At 39.2% G+C, this 18,755-nt stretch overlaps 1 protein-coding gene across 2 annotated transcripts in view; it reads left to right on the top strand.

The window, feature by feature from the left end:
• si:ch211-236l14.4 (SITS-binding protein) overlaps positions 1-18,525 on the top strand; it is a 42,231-nt gene extending 23,706 nt beyond the window's left edge. Inside the window, exons 5-10 of one of the 2 annotated variants that reach the window (XM_067436181.1) lie at positions 4,610-4,804; positions 5,178-5,446; positions 6,091-6,227; positions 8,743-8,864; positions 11,178-11,357; positions 15,874-18,525. In XM_067436181.1, coding sequence (XP_067292282.1) covers positions 4,610-4,804; positions 5,178-5,446; positions 6,091-6,227; positions 8,743-8,864; positions 11,178-11,357; positions 15,874-16,050 — 1,080 coding nt within the window. In that variant the 3' untranslated portion in view covers positions 16,051-18,525. Of the gene's footprint in view, positions 1-4,609; positions 4,805-5,177; positions 5,447-6,090; positions 6,228-8,742; positions 8,865-11,177; positions 11,358-15,873 lie in introns of those variants that run through there. The other variant, XM_067436182.1, reaches the window with a different exon arrangement.
• The last annotated feature ends 230 nt before the right edge of the window (positions 18,526-18,755 follow it).

Here is an 18,755-nt window from a genome sequence, read left to right as displayed (position 1 = left end):
ATACACCGACGGCGATGTTAGCCATGTAAGGCACCATCCAGCTCGTCGCGGGAGCAGCTGGGGTTAGGAGTCTTGTTCATGGACACCTCAACACTTGGTCAGGTGGAAACGGGGATTGAACCACCAACCTTTTGGTTTGTAGACAACCTTCATGAACCACTGAGCCACTGCCACCCATAATGCATGTTGATTGTGATTATATTTATATAGGTCCTTCTCAAAAAATTAGCATATTGTGATAAAGTTCCTTATTTTCCATAATGTAATGATAAAAATTAAACTTTCATATATTTTAGATTCATTGCACACCAACTGAAATATTTCAGGTCTTTTATTGTTTTAATACTGATGATTTTCGAATACAGCTCATGAAAACCCAAAATTCCTGTCTCAAAAAATTAGCATATTTGATCCGACCAATAAAAGAAAAGTGTTTTTAATACAAAAAAAGTCAACTTTCAAATAATTATGATCAGTTATGCACTCAATACTTGGTCGGGAATCCTTTTGCAGAAATGACTGCTTCAAAGCGGCGTGGCATGGAGGCGATCAGCCTGTGGCACTGCTGAGGTGTTATGGAGGCCCAGGATGCTTCGATAGCGGCCTTAAGCTCATCCAGAGTGTTGGGTCTTGCGTCTCTCAACTTTCTCTTCACAATATCCCACAGATTCTCTATGGGGTTCAGGTCAGGAGAGTTGGCAGGCCAATTGAGCACAGTAATACCATGGTCAGTAAACCATTTACCAGTGGTTTTGGCACTGTGAGCAGGTGCCAGGTCGTGCTGAAAAACCAAATCTTCATCTCAATAAAGCTTTTCAGCAGATGGAAGCATGAAGTGCTCCAAAATCTCCTGGTAGCTAGCTGCATTGACCCTGCCCTTGATAAAACACAGTAGACCAACAACAGCAGCTGACATGGCACCCCAGACCATCACTGACTGTGGGTACTTGACACTGGACTTCAGGCATTTTGGCGTTTCCTTCTCCCCAGTCTTCCTCCAGGCTCTGGCACCTTGATTTCCGAATGACATGCAAAATTTGCTTTCATCCAAAAAAAGTGCTTTGGACCACTGAGCAACAGTCCGGTGCTGCTTCTCTGTAGCCCAAAAGTGTCTTGACCTGGGGAATGCGGCACCTGTAGCCCATTTCCTGCACACGCCTGTGCACGGTGGCTCTGGATGTTTCTACTCCAGACTCAGTCCACTGCTTCCGCAGGTCCCCCAAGGTCTGGAATCGGTCCTTCTCCACAATCTTCCTCAGGGTCCGGACACCTCTTCTCGTTGTGCAGCGTTTTTTGCCACACTTTTTCCTTCCCACAGACTTCCCACTGAGGTGCCTTGATACAGCACTCTGGGAACAGCCTATTTGTTCAGAAATTTCTTTCTGTGTCTTACCCTCTCGCTTGAGGGTGTCAATGATGGCCTTCTGGACAGCAGTCAGGTCGGCAGTCTTACCCATGATTGCGGTTTTGAGTAATGAACCAGGCTGGGAGTTTTTAAAAGCCTCAGGAATCTTTTGCAGGTGTTTAGAGTTAATTAGTTGATTCAGATGATTAGGTTAATAGCTCGTTTAGAGAACCTTTTCATGATATGCTTATTTTTTTAGATATATTTTTTTGAGAGAATATTTCAGTTGGTGTGCAATGTAACTAAAATATATGAAAGTTTATTTTTTATCATGACATTATGGAAAATAAAAAACTTTATCACAATATGCTAATTTTTTTAGAAGGACCTGTATGCCACATATTTTATTAAGATTACGGTTGCTACGAGCTTAATCGCATCAATTTGATCAGATTATTGTGTCTACATGAGGTAAATTCTAAACACAGCATTGCATAAATCTCAATCTGAGGGTGCAAGTAAATATAGCCATTGTTACATTTTATAATTCTGCTTTGGGTCCGTTATATAAAGTATATGCAAATCTGATTTAGATCATTCTTTGGCATTAACCACTGTGCATTTGCAACATCTTGTACTAAAAGGGTCTTTAAGCAGATTTTGAATTGTTATTATGCTTAAACCATAATTGGCCTAACTATTATAAAACAGGGTCAAAAAAGAAAAGGCTGTCATTATTTACTAACCCTCATATTGTACCAAACCTGAATGACTTGCGTTATTCTGCAAAACAAACTAGTGACCACTAGTGGTGCATAAATTACACACTTCGCCATTATTTTTTGTGCGGTTGATCGTGAGGTTTCTGAAGGTACTCATTATAATCACAAACACAGGCTATGGGTCTGGCAGAACACGTTTCGTTTTTTATACCGATGTCCATACCAGGCAGAGTTACCAGGGGACGCGGGAACTCTGTGTTCAAGTAGAAACGTCTCACGTTAAAAGCCACCAGCTGGGCTGTTAAGTTCAGTCTGACAGAACAAAACGGTCAGAGTTGGTCAGTGTTGTGGACATGAAAGGCTTGGTGTTTCCAAGCGGATCTGCAGCTTCTGAGCGGAGGTCAGGGAAGTGCGGGGGTCTGATCCCCTGAGAGAAAGACACACATCTCTGGTTCACTGAAATGCCAGCAGGGAACTGGTTTCCAAATAGGTGATACTTGTTATGTTATGGAGACTGATATAGTGCACCAGTGTGGGTCATCTGTCTTATGTTAGCTGTAGACTTTTGCACAAGAATGCGGCTTTTTGCTACTTTTACACATTGATGATTTTATCCAGAGATGTATTCAAGTCATATAGAGCACATTTATAGGCAGTGCACCACAGTGTAAAGTTTTAAAGTTAAGTTTTTGGCTTTTAGTATAAATCTGTTAGCCTTATTGTTATCTATAAGCCAAAACGATGACACAAATCTCATTTAGAAGATATAAGCCTTCAAAAATTGACTTCCGCCAATATGGATCAGTGATTTTGATGACATCACTCTGCACTGCAGCTTCTCTGTCCAATCAAATGCTCTATAATCTGAAGCCCCGCCCCCTACATCATCAATAGACGCTGAACCTGCGGATAAAATCAGTCACTTGTTCACACTATTTTTATTTTCTACATTGTGAACATAATGGAGACGGAATACATATGGTATACATATAGAGGAGAGGGAATAATTCAAGACATTGTTCTTAAGCATGCATGCTTGACTGATCTCAAAACAGTATAAATTACTCTGAGTGGTTGGTTTCACAGCTGAATTCCTCTAGAAAGATTAGAGGCAGGTGAAAGAGGGAAAAATGGGAACTTTCTGCCAAGAAAAGAATGTTCTCTATGTCTAAAATACTTAAAAGGCTTATCAGAACACTAACGTCAATGTAATGCTGAGTGCAGCCCTCCTTTTACAATAACTCATGACTTTTTTTATACCCCATTTTCACAATTATATTTTCCATTCCACTTATATGTTGGGAGTTTTAAAATAACTGTTTTGAAAAGGCTCATATTTCAGATGCGCTCGGCTCGATTTCACTGTGAAATGTGTTTTATAATGCATACAATTCAAATGTTTTGATTACGACCTAAACTAACAAAAGCCAAGGACTATATAACAAATATGTCAGTGAAGCATAATTGTATGTGTATCTGATACGCGCACCACACTTTCCCATATCCCGACCGGAAAAAAATGTCTTAAACCACTAAATTGCAGTGGAAAACCTTCCTTTGTGTGACAGTTATACAAAGCTCCAATTGGGAAACTATCCCAATGTGGTGTTTTTTCTTTGCTAGTTTCCATTTTAGCTTGAAATAACACAGTCATAAGCGCAACCAACAGCTTGACTTGGAATGAGTAAGGTTATAAACACACTTGCCAGTAATCGCTATTTATTGCACAGATTCCTCATAAGCACAGCGCTCTGTATGCCTGTACAATATGATTAATATAAATGACATTATTGCTATATTTTCTCAGACATCATGGCACTGTTAGTGACTGTCATGGTAAAAACATTAATAGGGGCTGGAGTATTATTTTCAGTGATGGTAAAACAATATTATTTTCCATACTGTTAAAATAATCAACAAAATAAGAATTCCGAGACATTAATGCTGCCAACATCTGTGGCAAATTGTGTGCTAGTGCAACCTTGATTTTAACAAATCAGTAGTGAAACTATAATCCCATAGTATTATTGGCCTTGCTTTCACCTGGTATTAAGGTGCGTTTTGGTCGAGAAACACAACTTGGTGTTTTAATCCATCTCTCTGTCCTGATTTCTTCAAGGGAAGGGTTATTTCTATCTAATTTATGAAATAAGCTCATGCAATTTACATATGAATGCACACACACAGTGAAAAAACACACGGAAAGCTTACGTTTCTGCTCTAACAGCCGCAAGACCAGCCAAACGCTGTGAGTGTGTGTTAGAAATTAGGAAGGGTGAGAAAAAATACGATTTTTGTTTCATTTTAGACCCAGTTTACACCTGTATTTAGCGTTGTCCACTTGTGATTCGATCGACCAAAAACACATCTCTATACCAGGTGTAAACAGGGCCATAAGATTATGTTTTTTCCCCCTTTTTCAACAATTTTAATGAAATCTTCTTGTGTCATTAATTGGATTTTAGGGTTTCAGTGGCAAGGCAAACAGATAGTCCCACCCATAGTGTTTGGCGTTTTTGCTAATTATTTCTTGCCTTTGTAGGACCACAGCTACCTCAATGCAAAGAAAAGGACGTCTAAGAGACAGACCAGGGACCTCCCTTTTGTAAAGCTTCTAAACATTTCCATCACCCTGTCCCCGTACCTGAGCGTGGACTCGCAGCAGTTTCAGACCTCCATTCAAGCAGGCATTGAAGACTACTGGCTGAGCCTGCCTTCAGGACCACAGGGCCGACCGGTAAAACCGCCTGCTTGCTTAGCACTGTCCCGTCTGTTATGCATAATCTTTTATGTGTGTCATTTTAGTAGCTTTAATATCGTGCGACTAAATATTAAAATAACGGTACTATATCTGTAAAAATATTTTTACACAATTTAAAACTTTAAGAAGATAATGTGTGTACACTCACATGTACTCAAGATTATATGACATTTTAAGAGTCATTTATTATAAACTTTTCTTGAAAATGGTATAAAAGTTTTTCAGAACCATATGACCTCAACATAACATTTTACCATTTAACATTCTGTGGATGTTCTTATTTGTTATTGACCTACAGTATATTTACCTGTTCATTATTATTATTTTTACACTATTTCACTTTCATAAGGTGCCTATGTTGACTCAGTGGAAAGGAAAGTACAGTGTGAAGCTCAACATCACCAACCCAGAAGCCACAAATTGGTTTTTGGACAAAGTGGACAGCTTACGCAGCCATTTGGGCATGGAGTATGTCATCCTGGAAGGCGGTGAGGGAAACCCTTTCGAGGAACAGGCCCTGCACCCTCCTCTCGCATTGGTCGGGGATGAATACATCAGACTCCTTGCTGACCTGGCAGAAAAGATAGGGGACAATACCATTGTGACCTCAGGAACAAGGTATTTGGTGCAATTGTTAAAATAATACCGATCAATCACTGAATTTGCCAAGTAGGTCATGGATCAGCATTCTTGTTAAACATACAGATTTTAGGTTCGATTTAGGGCTGGGGTTGGGATTTACAGATAGTACGGTTAAGTTTCACTGTTCAACTGAAAATGTGAATCCAAAAAAACGAATCTCATTTTGCAAAATCATGACCACCAATTGCAACCTACGCCTTTGTTCAGACTTTGTTCCAAAATCCATTATTAGCATGCAACTCAAATCTGTAGTTGTATAGTCTGAACCTCCCCAAAAAAGTCATCAAATCCGATTTTTACAAGCCTGATCAAAACCACATGCAAACATGTGATATGAGATCTGATTAAAATGAATTTTAGAAGATTTTATTAATGAGGTACTTTCCACATTAACAGCTACTCATATATATTTTTTGTAGAAGAAAGTCTCCCTGCCCTTTTCTGACTCTAATGTCATCAACAATGGCAAGGTGTAACTTAACTTGATTATGATATCAGATCTAAAATATGCCAAAAATCACATGTGGACAGTCACTCGTTTGAAAAACAACTTTCCCATATGAACAAATATTGAATAATGTGTTGAATTGTTTTTGAACTGGCCAATGTTGTTTGCACAGGTCCAGCCACAAACCGCTCTTCATCCGTATGAGTGCACTGCAGTCAGACTGGAGTTACTCTGGCCTCAAGGGCATCATTCCATCCCTGCTGCATCACAGTCTTCTGGGATATCATTTTTTCATTCCTGATGCAGTAGGTAATACCTGCCCACACACTCATAAATGCACATACCATAGATAAAGACAATATCATTTAATCAAGTCTTCTTAAATCCTTCTTAAAAAAACAAAGCAGTATCTTCACCACTAACTGGCACACATTTGTATAGCACAGTAAATCTTTCAAAACCTGTTGAGATCCTGACCAGATCACATTTCACCCACAAATCAAAGGGGAAAAAAAGATTATATTTTGCTAAAAGTAAATTAAAGCCTGTTTTTTGGACAGTTAGGACTGCTTTACTTTGACATTTAGTCACATTTCACTTACAAATTCTCACATTACTGTAATAATATATTGTATAAATGTGTTAGATATTAAATATATTGATTCATATTGTAAAGAACAACAAAAAAAGCATTACAGTTGTCAGAATCGAGACTGCTCCTGGAGGGTTAACTTCCTGCAGATTTCAGATTTCAACCAAAGACTGGAAAAAAAAATGGACGTAGTGTCCGTGACGTCACCCATAGGATTCTGATAAGCCGTTCTGAAGCTTAAAGTAGGGGCGAGCTGGGCCATCTTGCGAGCGAGTCATCGCGTGTCACTCCCGGATAACAGAAAATGGAAAAAAAAGGCGTGATGTGGGCGGAGGTTTAGGTGACGCAATGACCATAGACGGCGGATAAATGGCTATCCACCAGGCACTCAAAATAACCACGCCCTTAATTATGCAGAACTTTAAGGCTCTGCTTTAAAAAATTTGTTCCCCTCACAGTTGTCATGAAGGTCAAAATTAGCCATATATGCGAAAAAAAACAACAATTTCTATCAGGCTGTAAACATGTTTTTTCCTGCTGAAAAGTTTGTAATTTTAACATGGGGCTCAATGAGATTCTGCTCCCTTCTGGAGCATGTCCCTAGTGGCCAGTTGATGAATTGCAGTTTACATTACTTCATTATTGGCTTCAAGAGAGATTGCATGAGGTTGCCGCTTGGTTTCAACCCTGCCCCAACACACTTACCTGTTATACCCATAGACCATAAAAAATATGGTCTTCACTACCTTCCACTAATGAAAAGTGAAGCCGCCAACGTCCGATTAGGGCACTGACATCTTGCTCATATTTGGGACCAAGTCTGAACAGTAGTAAACGCGGGACCGGAGTCTGCGTAGCAGAGGGCGGGAATTAGAGCAGGAAGTAGAGCCACGATATCAAAAGCCCGCCCACACTCTCGCAGATGCAGAACAACTCATTATTGTGGCGTGAAATAGCTAAAGCTCTAATCTCCTCCCAAAGTTTGTTGGTGCCTCAGTGATAACTTTCCTCAGCCCCCTGTTTACATAGCATCGAATAACACACTAAAACCACAGTTATTTAAACAACGAACACTTGAAATGAAATCATCGTAATAAAAACTGCCTAAAATGGCAGAAGCCATCTTTGGGCAAAAAAAAAAAAAAGTTTAATTTAGTTGTTTAGTTTGTCTCACGTTCATTAGAATACATGGAAGGGCGGGATTCATGAGCTATACTGGGACCAACCACAGGGGGGCATTCAAGACACGTCGACTTCAGTTTTCAACAGGAGTGCGGCAGGCTTGGTTATACCTTGGACACATTAGGACAGGCGTCCCCAATCTCAGTGCTGGAGGGCCACTGTCCTGCAGAGATTAGCTCCAACCCTAATCAAACACACCTGAAACAGCTAATCAATGCCTTTATAAGGGCTTCATTAGGATTAGGGTTGCAGCTAAACTGAGCAGGACAGTGGCCCTTTAGGACCAAGATTGGGGACCCCTGCATTAGGAGCTTTCGCACAGGAGGAATCTCTTCATAGTTCCTAGCTGAAGTACCCAGATTTTGGCATGTTTGCATTGCAGGAACTCTCAACCTTTACACCAAAAAAAAAAAAATATATTTGAGGGGACCAAGAGAAACATGTATTTCTGCTCAGCTAGCAACATTGGACATCAACCACACGTCAAATGCTGATACTTTTTCATATACTGTCTACTTTCTTTGTTTAACAGTTCTATCTAAATAGCGTATTAGTCATGACTGTTAGATCGTAAACAAATGAAGACACATTATCTTTCCTTCTCTGCATTTCTTTCTAAAATAAACATTTTGCCTTAGTAAAATCTACATATCGTTTCCAAACAAAAGTATTGTTTTGCGTAAAACGTGTTTAAGATGTAGGCAGTCGATTCATTAAATGATAAGCTATTTCCTCACCCAAGTGGTTTATTCAGTGTGGTGAAGCCTCTTCTCCATTGACTGGTCTTCTTCCCTGTGGTCTTACAGCCGCAGGATTAGCATTAGCATTAGCATTACGCTTTAATGGCTTTGGAAACCTCCTGTTGATTAGCTGGGTTTGATGAGGGTTGGAGCTGACCTCTGCAGGATGGTAGCCCTCATGAGCAGGGTTGGAGACCCCTGCGTTATAAAATATGTATATCATATACAATTTTGTATAAAACCGTTTTGAATAATCTCATAATATGTTTCTTTTTTTACATGTGAATGCATTTGCATTTCTCAATCGCAGGAGGCTCTCTCTCTGCTGAACTGGTTGCCGACGAAGAGCTCTTCGTCCGCTGGCTGGGAATCACAGCCTTTCTTCCGGTCATCAGCTTCCAGACACCTCCTTGGGTCTTTGAGAAGGAATGGGTGAGTGCAACTTTGGATGGATCCTATTCGGGTTTAGCTTTCGGTCCAGTTTTTTTTCTCATTGTGGTCAAGAGAGAAGAAGGGATGGAGCTAAATGTAATAAAGACGGATTACCCTGGTAGGAAACCTGGGCACAATATGTTGACCATTGAGAATTAAACACCTCAGATTGAGAGATTTCTGTTTCATTCTTAACATAACATTAGGAACCTGATACTCATCCACTCCATGGTGTATCATGAGAATGCCCTCCTACAAATACTAGCTAAATACATACCAGAATATCTAGTCTCAAGCACTGATATATTTGAGCCCATAGAGCACGGTTTGAGTTTAGGACCGGCACAGAGAATCCTCCAGGTGGCCGTTTTTCTTGCATTTCAGGGTGTAATTTCTTGGCTTTTCCCCAACATCACCTGTGGTTAAGGGTCCATCTGGTCTGCATTAATGTCTCTTTCAAATTTATGACTCTCAATCTTAACTGTAATGAGAACCGCTGCACCAGGAATAATGAATCGCTGGATAAGTGGAAAAGAAAATTTCCAGAGACAATTACAGGTTTCATTTGTGATGTGACTTTTCAGTCCAGACTAGGGGGTGGTTCTTTTTTGTAATCACTGGTAGAAGTAGATCTTTCAATGCATTTCATTGCTACAGCTGGGCAAATGTGGTTATATTTAACAAAAAGTAGAGGGTCAGCTGGATTTGATCATGAAAATTCTGATCAAACGTTTCAACCTAGGGGGATTAATCCACCCAGAAATAAAAATTAAGTCATCATTGTTCCAATGCTGTATGCCCTTCTTTCTACGTTTTAAGACCACAAAAAGAGAATTGTATTTAAAAAAAAAAACCTGCTTATGCTCGTCCAAAAAATGACAGTGAAGCGATCAGTGTCATGCTTAAAGTGCCCCATTATGCTATTTTAAAGGCTCCTGATTTCTTTTTGGAGGTCTTCTACAACAGGTTTACATGTATCAAAGGTAAAAAAAACTGTAATTTTACCATTACCATAACTGAACTGCAGCTCTGGAGGCTCCCTAAAGCTCAGCGATTGTTCACACTGTAAATGCCATAACAATGAAGTTGATTTTACCATATCAATCGGAGCGCGAGTCCGCTGATGAAACATTGGAAGAACTAGTTATTCAACCCGAAATTCATCGCAAGGACAACTTGAGCAGGATGTTTCTCAGGGATTCGGACAAAAAATGACTAGTATTGGCGATTTAAAGTGGATTCTTTCTTTCTCTTTTCTTGCTTCACTTTGGACTTTACAACTTTGCAGAATGTTTAAATTGACGAACAGCTCTTTTACACACTTCATGAAAGGGAATATTCAGAAAACTATAATAGGGGCACTTTAAAAAAAGTACCACAGAATGGTCCCATGTGACACGGGTTGTATATTCCAAGTGTTGGAATCCAAGGTATACGTCACATAGGATCATTCTGTGATACTTGTGCATATTTTTACAAAATCTTGATGCTGGTTGCAATTCACTGCCATCATATGGATGCAGGACATTTTTTATAAAGGCTCATTTTTTTGGTCCAAAAAATACCAAGAGCATAACGGCACTGGAACAACACCAGGGTGAATAAATGACTTTATTTTCATTTTTGGGTGAACTGACCCTAAAATATAATAACACAAAATCAACATTCTAAAGTATTCTCCAAGTAGTTTTACGACTACTTAAATTTTTCTCAAAATGATGACAATTTTAGGGTGAGCAATCCCTTTAAGAACTTTATGACCTCTATTTCAGCAGTGGGAAAATAGTATTGGAACATGCAATGGTTTTGATCTTGGCTCGTGACATTATCTGGACAGTCTTAGCCCCTTTAAATCATTATTAATTAGTATTAATGTTAAATGTGCTGATCATTCTGAAAGGCTTTCCTTGCCATTATTTTCCATTCTGTTTGATGGGCTTCTGCAGGCATTATGTGTGCGTTTGTGTATGTGTGCTAGCTTTTGTGCGATTACCCAACACCCATTAGAGGCTCAATGACTATGTTGGGCTTAAATAGGAGGAAAACGGGAATGGAAGCCACAGGCCTGTTTTCCCCATTTAAAATTAAACCGAACTCAGGCAGTTATTCAAAAATCATCTCATGAAACTTTTTTTCATCTAGAGAATACATTTTTTATGAACGTGGTTTTGCTTTGTTTCCGTCACCAAAGGCTGGCTAGGATGTTAACTGAAGGATGTGACCTCTTGAGGAATGTTAGAAACGAACCACAGCAGAACTAGACGAGAACAGTTTCGTTTTAAGCATTCACTGACAGTCTTACCTTCCGTCTAGGTCCTAAACCTCACCAGATTCTACATAGCCAAGCACCAAGACTTTGTCGTTCCTTTGATACTGAAATATGCAGAGGAATGGCAAGATGCTGGAAACCCCATCTACAGACCTCTGTGGTGGCTTAGTCCAAATGACCCAATCACGTTCACCATTGATGATGAGTTCCTTATTGGAGATGAGGTAAGCAGCTTCTAATCGGCCCATTTAGGAGTAACCTTTAAGCTCATTCTCAAAGACAGTATCCATGATTTTACCAAGACAGGTTCCTGGATCAATTGTTGGTTTTGGAACAACACAGTCCAAACCTCCAACCTAACCTAAAAGAAGGAGATTATGGGCCCTATTTTAATGATCTTTCACATGGTCTAAAGTGCACTGCACTGGTGCACTTCGGGCGTGTCCGAATTTACTTTTGCGACTGAAAAACTTTGCGGCTGGCGCATGGTTTAAAAGGGTTCTAACCTAGTCTCATGGGTGTGTTTTGGGTGTAAAATGCAATAAACCAATCAGAGTCCCTTCTCCAATTCCATTTAAAAGCCCGCTGTGCTCACGCCATGGCGGATTCGCTATTTACATGCCGGAATGTATTAGAGTTTAGATTCTCTGCCCGAGTCTGAGCTCGAACCTGACCCGAACTGACCCGCAGGCCGGGTCGGACTGAGATTTCCCTGCACTATCCTCGGGTCGGGCCGGGCCCGTGATCAAGCGTTTTTTTTTTTTTTTTTTATCATTAGCCTACTTTACTAGTCTAATTGGGTGGGCAGAAAGCTATGCTATAATCATAAATTACATATTTAGCAAAGTAAGAACTAATACAACAACTAAGAAACAAATGTGAAAGCTACAAAGTTGCACAAATCAGGATTAGTGTAAAAATGCGTGTTAAACTCACAGCTCGAGCAGTGAAGCAGAACAGAAACGCTCTGTGTCAAGAGCTGCTCGTGTGAACACTGCATTTTGCTTAATTAAATATCTTCGAATCGTTTCGTTTAAAAGTGGTCATTTCAAGCTTTCTATACGCATATTTCTCATGTCTGAAGCGAGTAGCTGCTGAGTTTCAGTTTATTTATGAGACGCGCGCTCCAGTTCATGAGCAATGAAAGCAAACACTCCCACGACTTCACCTCACGATTATAGTCTGCTATTTGCTTTGTATTTATTAAATCCAGGCAATTTGCCTAAGAAACCTTTTTTTAAATTAAGATACAATTTAAGCAAAACGAAATAAATGCTTTCTACAAAACAAAACTTAATATTAAACTAAATATAACCACCAAAATCATTTCTGACCCCCTCGCATCTTTTCACTCATCATAATCAGATGAAATGTAAAAATAATATTATAATATTTAAACATAAATATGAAGGAAAACACACATTGTTTAATGGCTACAACAAAGTAAGCTACAGATAAATGTCTGAGCTCTGGATTTGAGCAAACATCAGTTTACCGGTGAGCGGTTCATGAGCGCGCGCCTGCGGATTATTAAGCGGAGTCAAGTCAACTTTATTTATAGCCTATAGCGCTTTTACAATGACGATTGTTTCAAAGCAGCTTCAAAGTGTTAAACATGAAAATATTGCAACAAAATGTTATTCGGCTGTACAGTCGCTGTGGAGAAAACTGAAAACTAAATGTAGTTTTATCATGAGCCTCACCAGTCCGTTTCGCTGCGCTTTGCTCATTACAAGCTCGTTCTCGTCAAAACGCCCACGTATTGAACAATGGTCGGGTTTAAGTCGGGCTCGGGCTCATAATTACAGTTAATGTGTCGGGCCGGGCCGGACTCGGACACAACGTGCACGGGCTCGGGTAGGGTCGAGCTTGATTTTTTTGAGCCCGATCTAACCTCTAGACTGTATGAATGTTGTGCACCAGCCTAAAGATGCATATTACTAACGCTCCCTTAAAATAACAAAAAATACAGGGCTATTGACTTAAGACCAGGTTTTTGTTGGTCAATGGCGCAGTCTTTTTCAGTTCCTCAAAATAGCAACGCGCCAACAATACGGCTGGTAACACCTCGTTTTCAAACCAGCGAACAGATGTGTGTGCATTTACTATTTAAACAACGTGGCGCTGGACGTGAAATTAATAACTGTGCCAGGCTGGATCTAGCAAAAAACACTTGCTTCGCACCTGCCATCGCATTGTACCGGGAGCCCGATATGTTTTCAGTGTTCATTTCGTCAATTACATTTCTGATGAGAAATTCACGAAGACCCGCCCCACTTTAGTTACTGTTGCTACGTCCGACAAGCCACGCCACTTTCAACCGTGGAAAGACGCCAGTACACAGAGTTTTTTAAGTTCACCAACATTAATCAACTCTCCTGACTGCTTTGTCGAACAAAATGGCGGATTCGGCAGATTGTGGATCAAAGCTTTATAAGAGCAGTGAATGGTGGTCCTGATTTTAAAGCTCATAAAACTGTATCCATCCATTATAAAAGTACTCCACAAGGGATAGTTCACGCAAAAATGAAAATTTGATATATACTGCTTTCCCCCAGGGCATCCAAGATGAAGGTGTGTTTTTTTTTTCAGTAGCACACAAATGAAGATTTTTAACTCCAACCGTTGCTCGTATAATGCATGTTAATGTGGTTTGTTTTTATGAGAGTAAAGAACACACAGACATACAAATCCATATTACATCCTTTGCCTTGTGGTGACACATTGATGTCTTAAGACACGAAAAGGTCGGTTTCTGCAAGAAACCGAACAGTATTTATGTTTTTCTTTACCCTATATCAGACGAATCTCATCTATTTTAGCACTTTAAGATTTTGTTTAATATAAAGTGCATTAAAAATAAAATTTATTATTAAATTTATTAGTATTCCCCAGCGCCATTACTTCCATTGAATAAGGTCAAAATACCAATGCGATCAGACATATTTACGAAGATACCTCATTCGACCAATCCGTGAAGGCAATAATGAGGAATATATATATATGTATTATATGTATTATACGAGCAATGGTTTGAGTTAAAAATCTTAATTTGTGTTCTACTGAAGAAACAAACACACCTGGATACACTGGGGGTAAGCAGATAAACATAAAATGTTCATTTTTGGGTGAACCTAAAGGATTATTAGGAACACCATACTAATACTGTGTTTGACCCTCCTTTCGCCTTCAGAACTGCCTTAACGTGGCATTGATTCAGCAAGGTGCTGAAAGCATTCTTCAGAAATGTTGGCCCATATTGATAGGATAGCATCTTGCAGTTGATGGAGATTTGTGGGATGCACATCCAGGGCACGAAGCTTCCGTTCCTCCACATCCCAAAGATGCTCTATTGGGTTGAGATCTGGTGACTGTGGGGGCCATTTTAGTACAGTGAACTCATTGTCATGTTCAAGAAACCAATTTGAAATTATTTGAGTTTTGTGACATGGTGCATTATTCTGCTGGAAGTAGCCATCAGAGGATGGGTACGTGGTGATCATAAAGGGGTGGAAATGGTCAGAAATAATGCTCAGGTAGGCCGTGGCATTTAAACGATGCCCAATTGGCACTAAGGGGCCTAAAGTGTGCCAAGAAAACATCCCCCACACCATTACACCACCACCACCAGCCTGCACAGTGGTAACAAGGCATGATGGATCCATGTTCTCATTCTGTTAACGCCAAATTCTGACTCTACCATCTGAATGTCTCAACAGAAATCGAGACTCATCAGACCAGGCAACATTTTTCCAGTCTTCAACTGTCCAATTTTGGTGAACTTGTGCAAATTGTAGCCTCTTTTTCCTATTTGTAGTGGAGATGAGTGGTACCCGGTGGGGTCTTCTGCTGTTGTAGCCCATCCGCCTCAAGGTTGTGCGTGTTGTGGCTTCACAAATGCGTTGCTGCATACCTCGGTTGTAACGAGTGGTTATTTCAGTCAAAGTTGCTCTTCTATCAGCTTGAATCAGTCGGCCCATTCTCCTCGGACCTCTAGCATCAACAAGGCATTTTCGACCACAGGACTGCTGCATACTGGATGTTTTTCCCTTTTCACCCCATTCTTTGTAAACCCTAGAAATGGTTGTGCGTGAAAATCCCAGTTACTGAGCAGATTTTAAAATACTCAGACCGGCCTGTCTAGCACCAACAACCATGCCACGCTCAAAATTGTTTAAATCACCTTTCTTTCCCATTCTGACATTCAGTTTGAGTTCAGGAGATTGTCTTGACCAGGACCACACCCCTAAATGCATTGTAGAAACTGCCATGTGATTGGTTGATTAGATAATTGCATTAATGAGAAATTGAACAGGTGTTCCTAATAATCCTTTTGGCGAGTGTATATCATTCTTACAAAAACACATCGCTTCATAAGGCCTTTATTAAACTCCTGGAGCTGATTACCTTTATGATAGATGGATCCAAAATCTTCAAAATCAGGACGGCCATTAAAAAGCTTGAAAGAGCAATTCTATTTTTTAAAATAACTCCGATTGTTTGTCTGAAAGAAGGAAGTCACCTGCTTGAGGTGTGTTTTGGGTGAACTAACTCTTTAAAATGAATTAATTCGACAAGAAAAAAAAATCATGACTAAAAGTTAAGCTACTAAACCCAATCCAAAGTCAAATCCTAATCCTATAAACCATCTAGTTCAAAGGAATGTCGTCCCAGGACTAACAAGGATGTTGATGAAATCCTACCTGGCAAAATCACCACAATTGTTCTCTTTTTTTCTAGGTCCTTGTTGCTCCGGTTACAGAAAAGGGAGCAGTACAAAGAGACATTTACCTGCCAGAGAGTGGCTTTCAGTGGCAGGACACGAACAATGCTCAAGTGTTCGATGGAGGGACGTTTCTGGAAAGTTACCCGGTCGGCCTTGGGGACGTGCCGGTTTTTGTACGACAGAGATCCTGAGGCTTACTTACAACTTTTTTCTATTTTTGACATTTTCTCGTGTGCTGATCTCAAATTGCACTTTCCATAAAGACCATTCTCTGTGTCTCAATGAATCTTGAGATTAGGTAGAAGATAGTTTTACATTTGCACTTTAAAAATCAAAGTCGATTATATTTTCTCATGATTTTTAGATCCCTCTTGTTTTTCTCTGCTACTTGTTTTGTTAATTCATGAGATTTTGGGGGATTTGTTTTCTTCTTCTAAACGCCGTTTACATTTGATAAATTCTTATAGCCTCTTAAAGTTCAATTATTACCATTATATGGAGCTAGAAATCAAACTCTTTGCTTAAAAACAATCAATGGAATTTCACAAAGACCAAACTATTAAAAATAATTTGAGAAAGACTCTACAAGGACAAACCAATGCGCTAAATGGATGAAGATGAAAATACCTTAAACGTCACTCATCACAGCAGGGTTTTACTTGAACTTTGCTGAATATTTGCTGTAGTTTTTAATGTTTTAACTGTACCTCAAGTTCTCATGGTGTTTTTTTGGGGATGAAAATCTTTCGATATGAACTGTGAGAGAAGCACTTATTGATAGAGGAGACTGAAATGAAGGGCTTTTAATGTGAATAGCACAATAATTTTTTACTACATACACATGAATATTGAAGCTCAATCAGTAGTAGTAGAATATGAGCCAATTTTTTTCATAGCTGTACAGTCTTAGTTTTAATGCAACACGCAAAGGACAAATTGTTACTTCATATTGTTTTTGAGAGATTTTGATATGCTGATTTTAATAATTATTTGTTTAGCTTCTTACAATTGACCAGATTAACCAATATGGTATTTTTAGATATGAATTAATTCATACAGTAGGACATTATTGAAGGTAGAATTAGAGTTCTGTATTTATATCACTTCAGACTAAACTTGATCATTCATTGACGACGTCTGCCTTAACTTTAGAAAAACTTTGATGATTGTAGCGGCATTTGTACATTTTGTGGTCATGTTTAAAACACCTGGTTTTACGAAATGTAGTTGCTAATTTTTAGAAAGATATATTCCACCATTACAAATTATTTGGGGTAACGAAAAGAGAATTTTTTATGGCCTGAGGGGAACATTTGTCCTGTAGAAATGTGGTTTAAGGTGCTCCTATTATGCTATATTAAAGGTTCCTAAATTATTTTGTCTCCTACAGTCAGTTTACGGCATTCAAGGTCAAAATATTTTTCTCATAATATATATTGCAGCATTACCTCTTGTCTTATAGCGTCTGAAACAGGTTAATCACGGCTTTTCTGAGAATCTTATCTGCTCTGATTGGTCAGATGGCTCAGTCTGTTGTGATTGGTCTCTTCTGCTCTGATTGGTCAGATGGCTCAGTCTGTTGTGATTGGTCTCTTCTGCTCTGATTGGTCAGATGGCTCAGTCTGTTGTGATTGGTCTCTTCTGCTCTGATTGGTCAGATGGGTCAGTCTGTTGTGATTGGTCTCTTCTGCTCTGATTGGCCAGATGGCCCAGTCTGTTGTGATACATGTCAACTACAACTAAAATGTTAGAGGGCGGGTCGAAGTAGACATTTGTGGACAGCCAATGAAGAGCATAGGCTGTTATTATGCAAATGTGTTCCAAACCTAGGGTTTGTGACAGGAATTAGACAGTTTTGGCACTTCAGAATAGATTCTTTCTTTTAGGAGACAATAACTTTGTTGTGAACTTTGATCTTTAAAACTTTGGAGACCTTTTACCTTCACAAACAGCTATCTTACACACTTGCTGAATGGTAATGTATTCGAAAAAGCATAATAGGGGCACTTTAAATGAGTTTGTAAAAATGCTGATTCATTTTTACAATCATTTGATGGAGGTGCTGCTACTCAGCTTGTGATTCTCTCATGCCTCAACAAGGTCCAACCTTGGAGCATTAGCCCTCGTGCTAAAACACTAAATCACAATCCCCGCCGTGTGAATCTACAGTGCAGAGAGAGAAGGAGAACTCGATCAGTATCACCTGATACGCGTGGCCTACTGGGAATGTCTTCTTAATCCTCACTGTGATTTTGAATGTTTACTGTATCCGCAGGTTTCTCAGGTCAAAGATATCAAATCCAAGAGAAATAAAATGTCTTACACCCCAGCGCACTGTAAATGTCTTAATCTCTTGATGCTCTTTTCACTTGAGCATTTACAGAAGAGACTAATTGTGATGATCTTATATAGAGTGGTTTTGGGAGCCTTGTTTTGCTTGTATTTTATATTCAAATGCTGCGCTATGAAAATGATATTCTGAAAAGTTCCCTGCTGAGCGATCTTTGAGTTATTTAAAAAAAAAAATTTAGAAATCAGGTGCCGCAAGCCAATCAGCAATATGCATATATCATATGACTGTGCCATTCAACTTTTCTGTCTTCTGTTAATCTGAAAAATAGAGATGTCAATCTTCAATAAAGTTTACATTTTGTTACTGTATAGAAGCCTGTTGTTTTCAGACTTAATCCTATAAAACCTGTCAAGATCATGTCCCATTCTACCCCAAAGTCAAAAGAAGAAGAAGGTTTGGATATATATATATATTTTTTAATAGAATTTTTGATAAATATTCTCAATATTATAAATTGGGGATGAAAATGTACTATTTAACATGTTATTTAAACATGTATATTATATGTATAAATAACAATATGCACACCAGGATGGCACTGTT

The sequence above is a fragment of the Pseudorasbora parva genome, chromosome 25, assembly GCF_024679245.1.
Source record: "Pseudorasbora parva isolate DD20220531a chromosome 25, ASM2467924v1, whole genome shotgun sequence".
Taxonomy (NCBI): Eukaryota; Metazoa; Chordata; class Actinopteri; order Cypriniformes; family Gobionidae; genus Pseudorasbora; species Pseudorasbora parva.
This window is presented reverse-complemented; position numbering and strand designations above follow the sequence as displayed.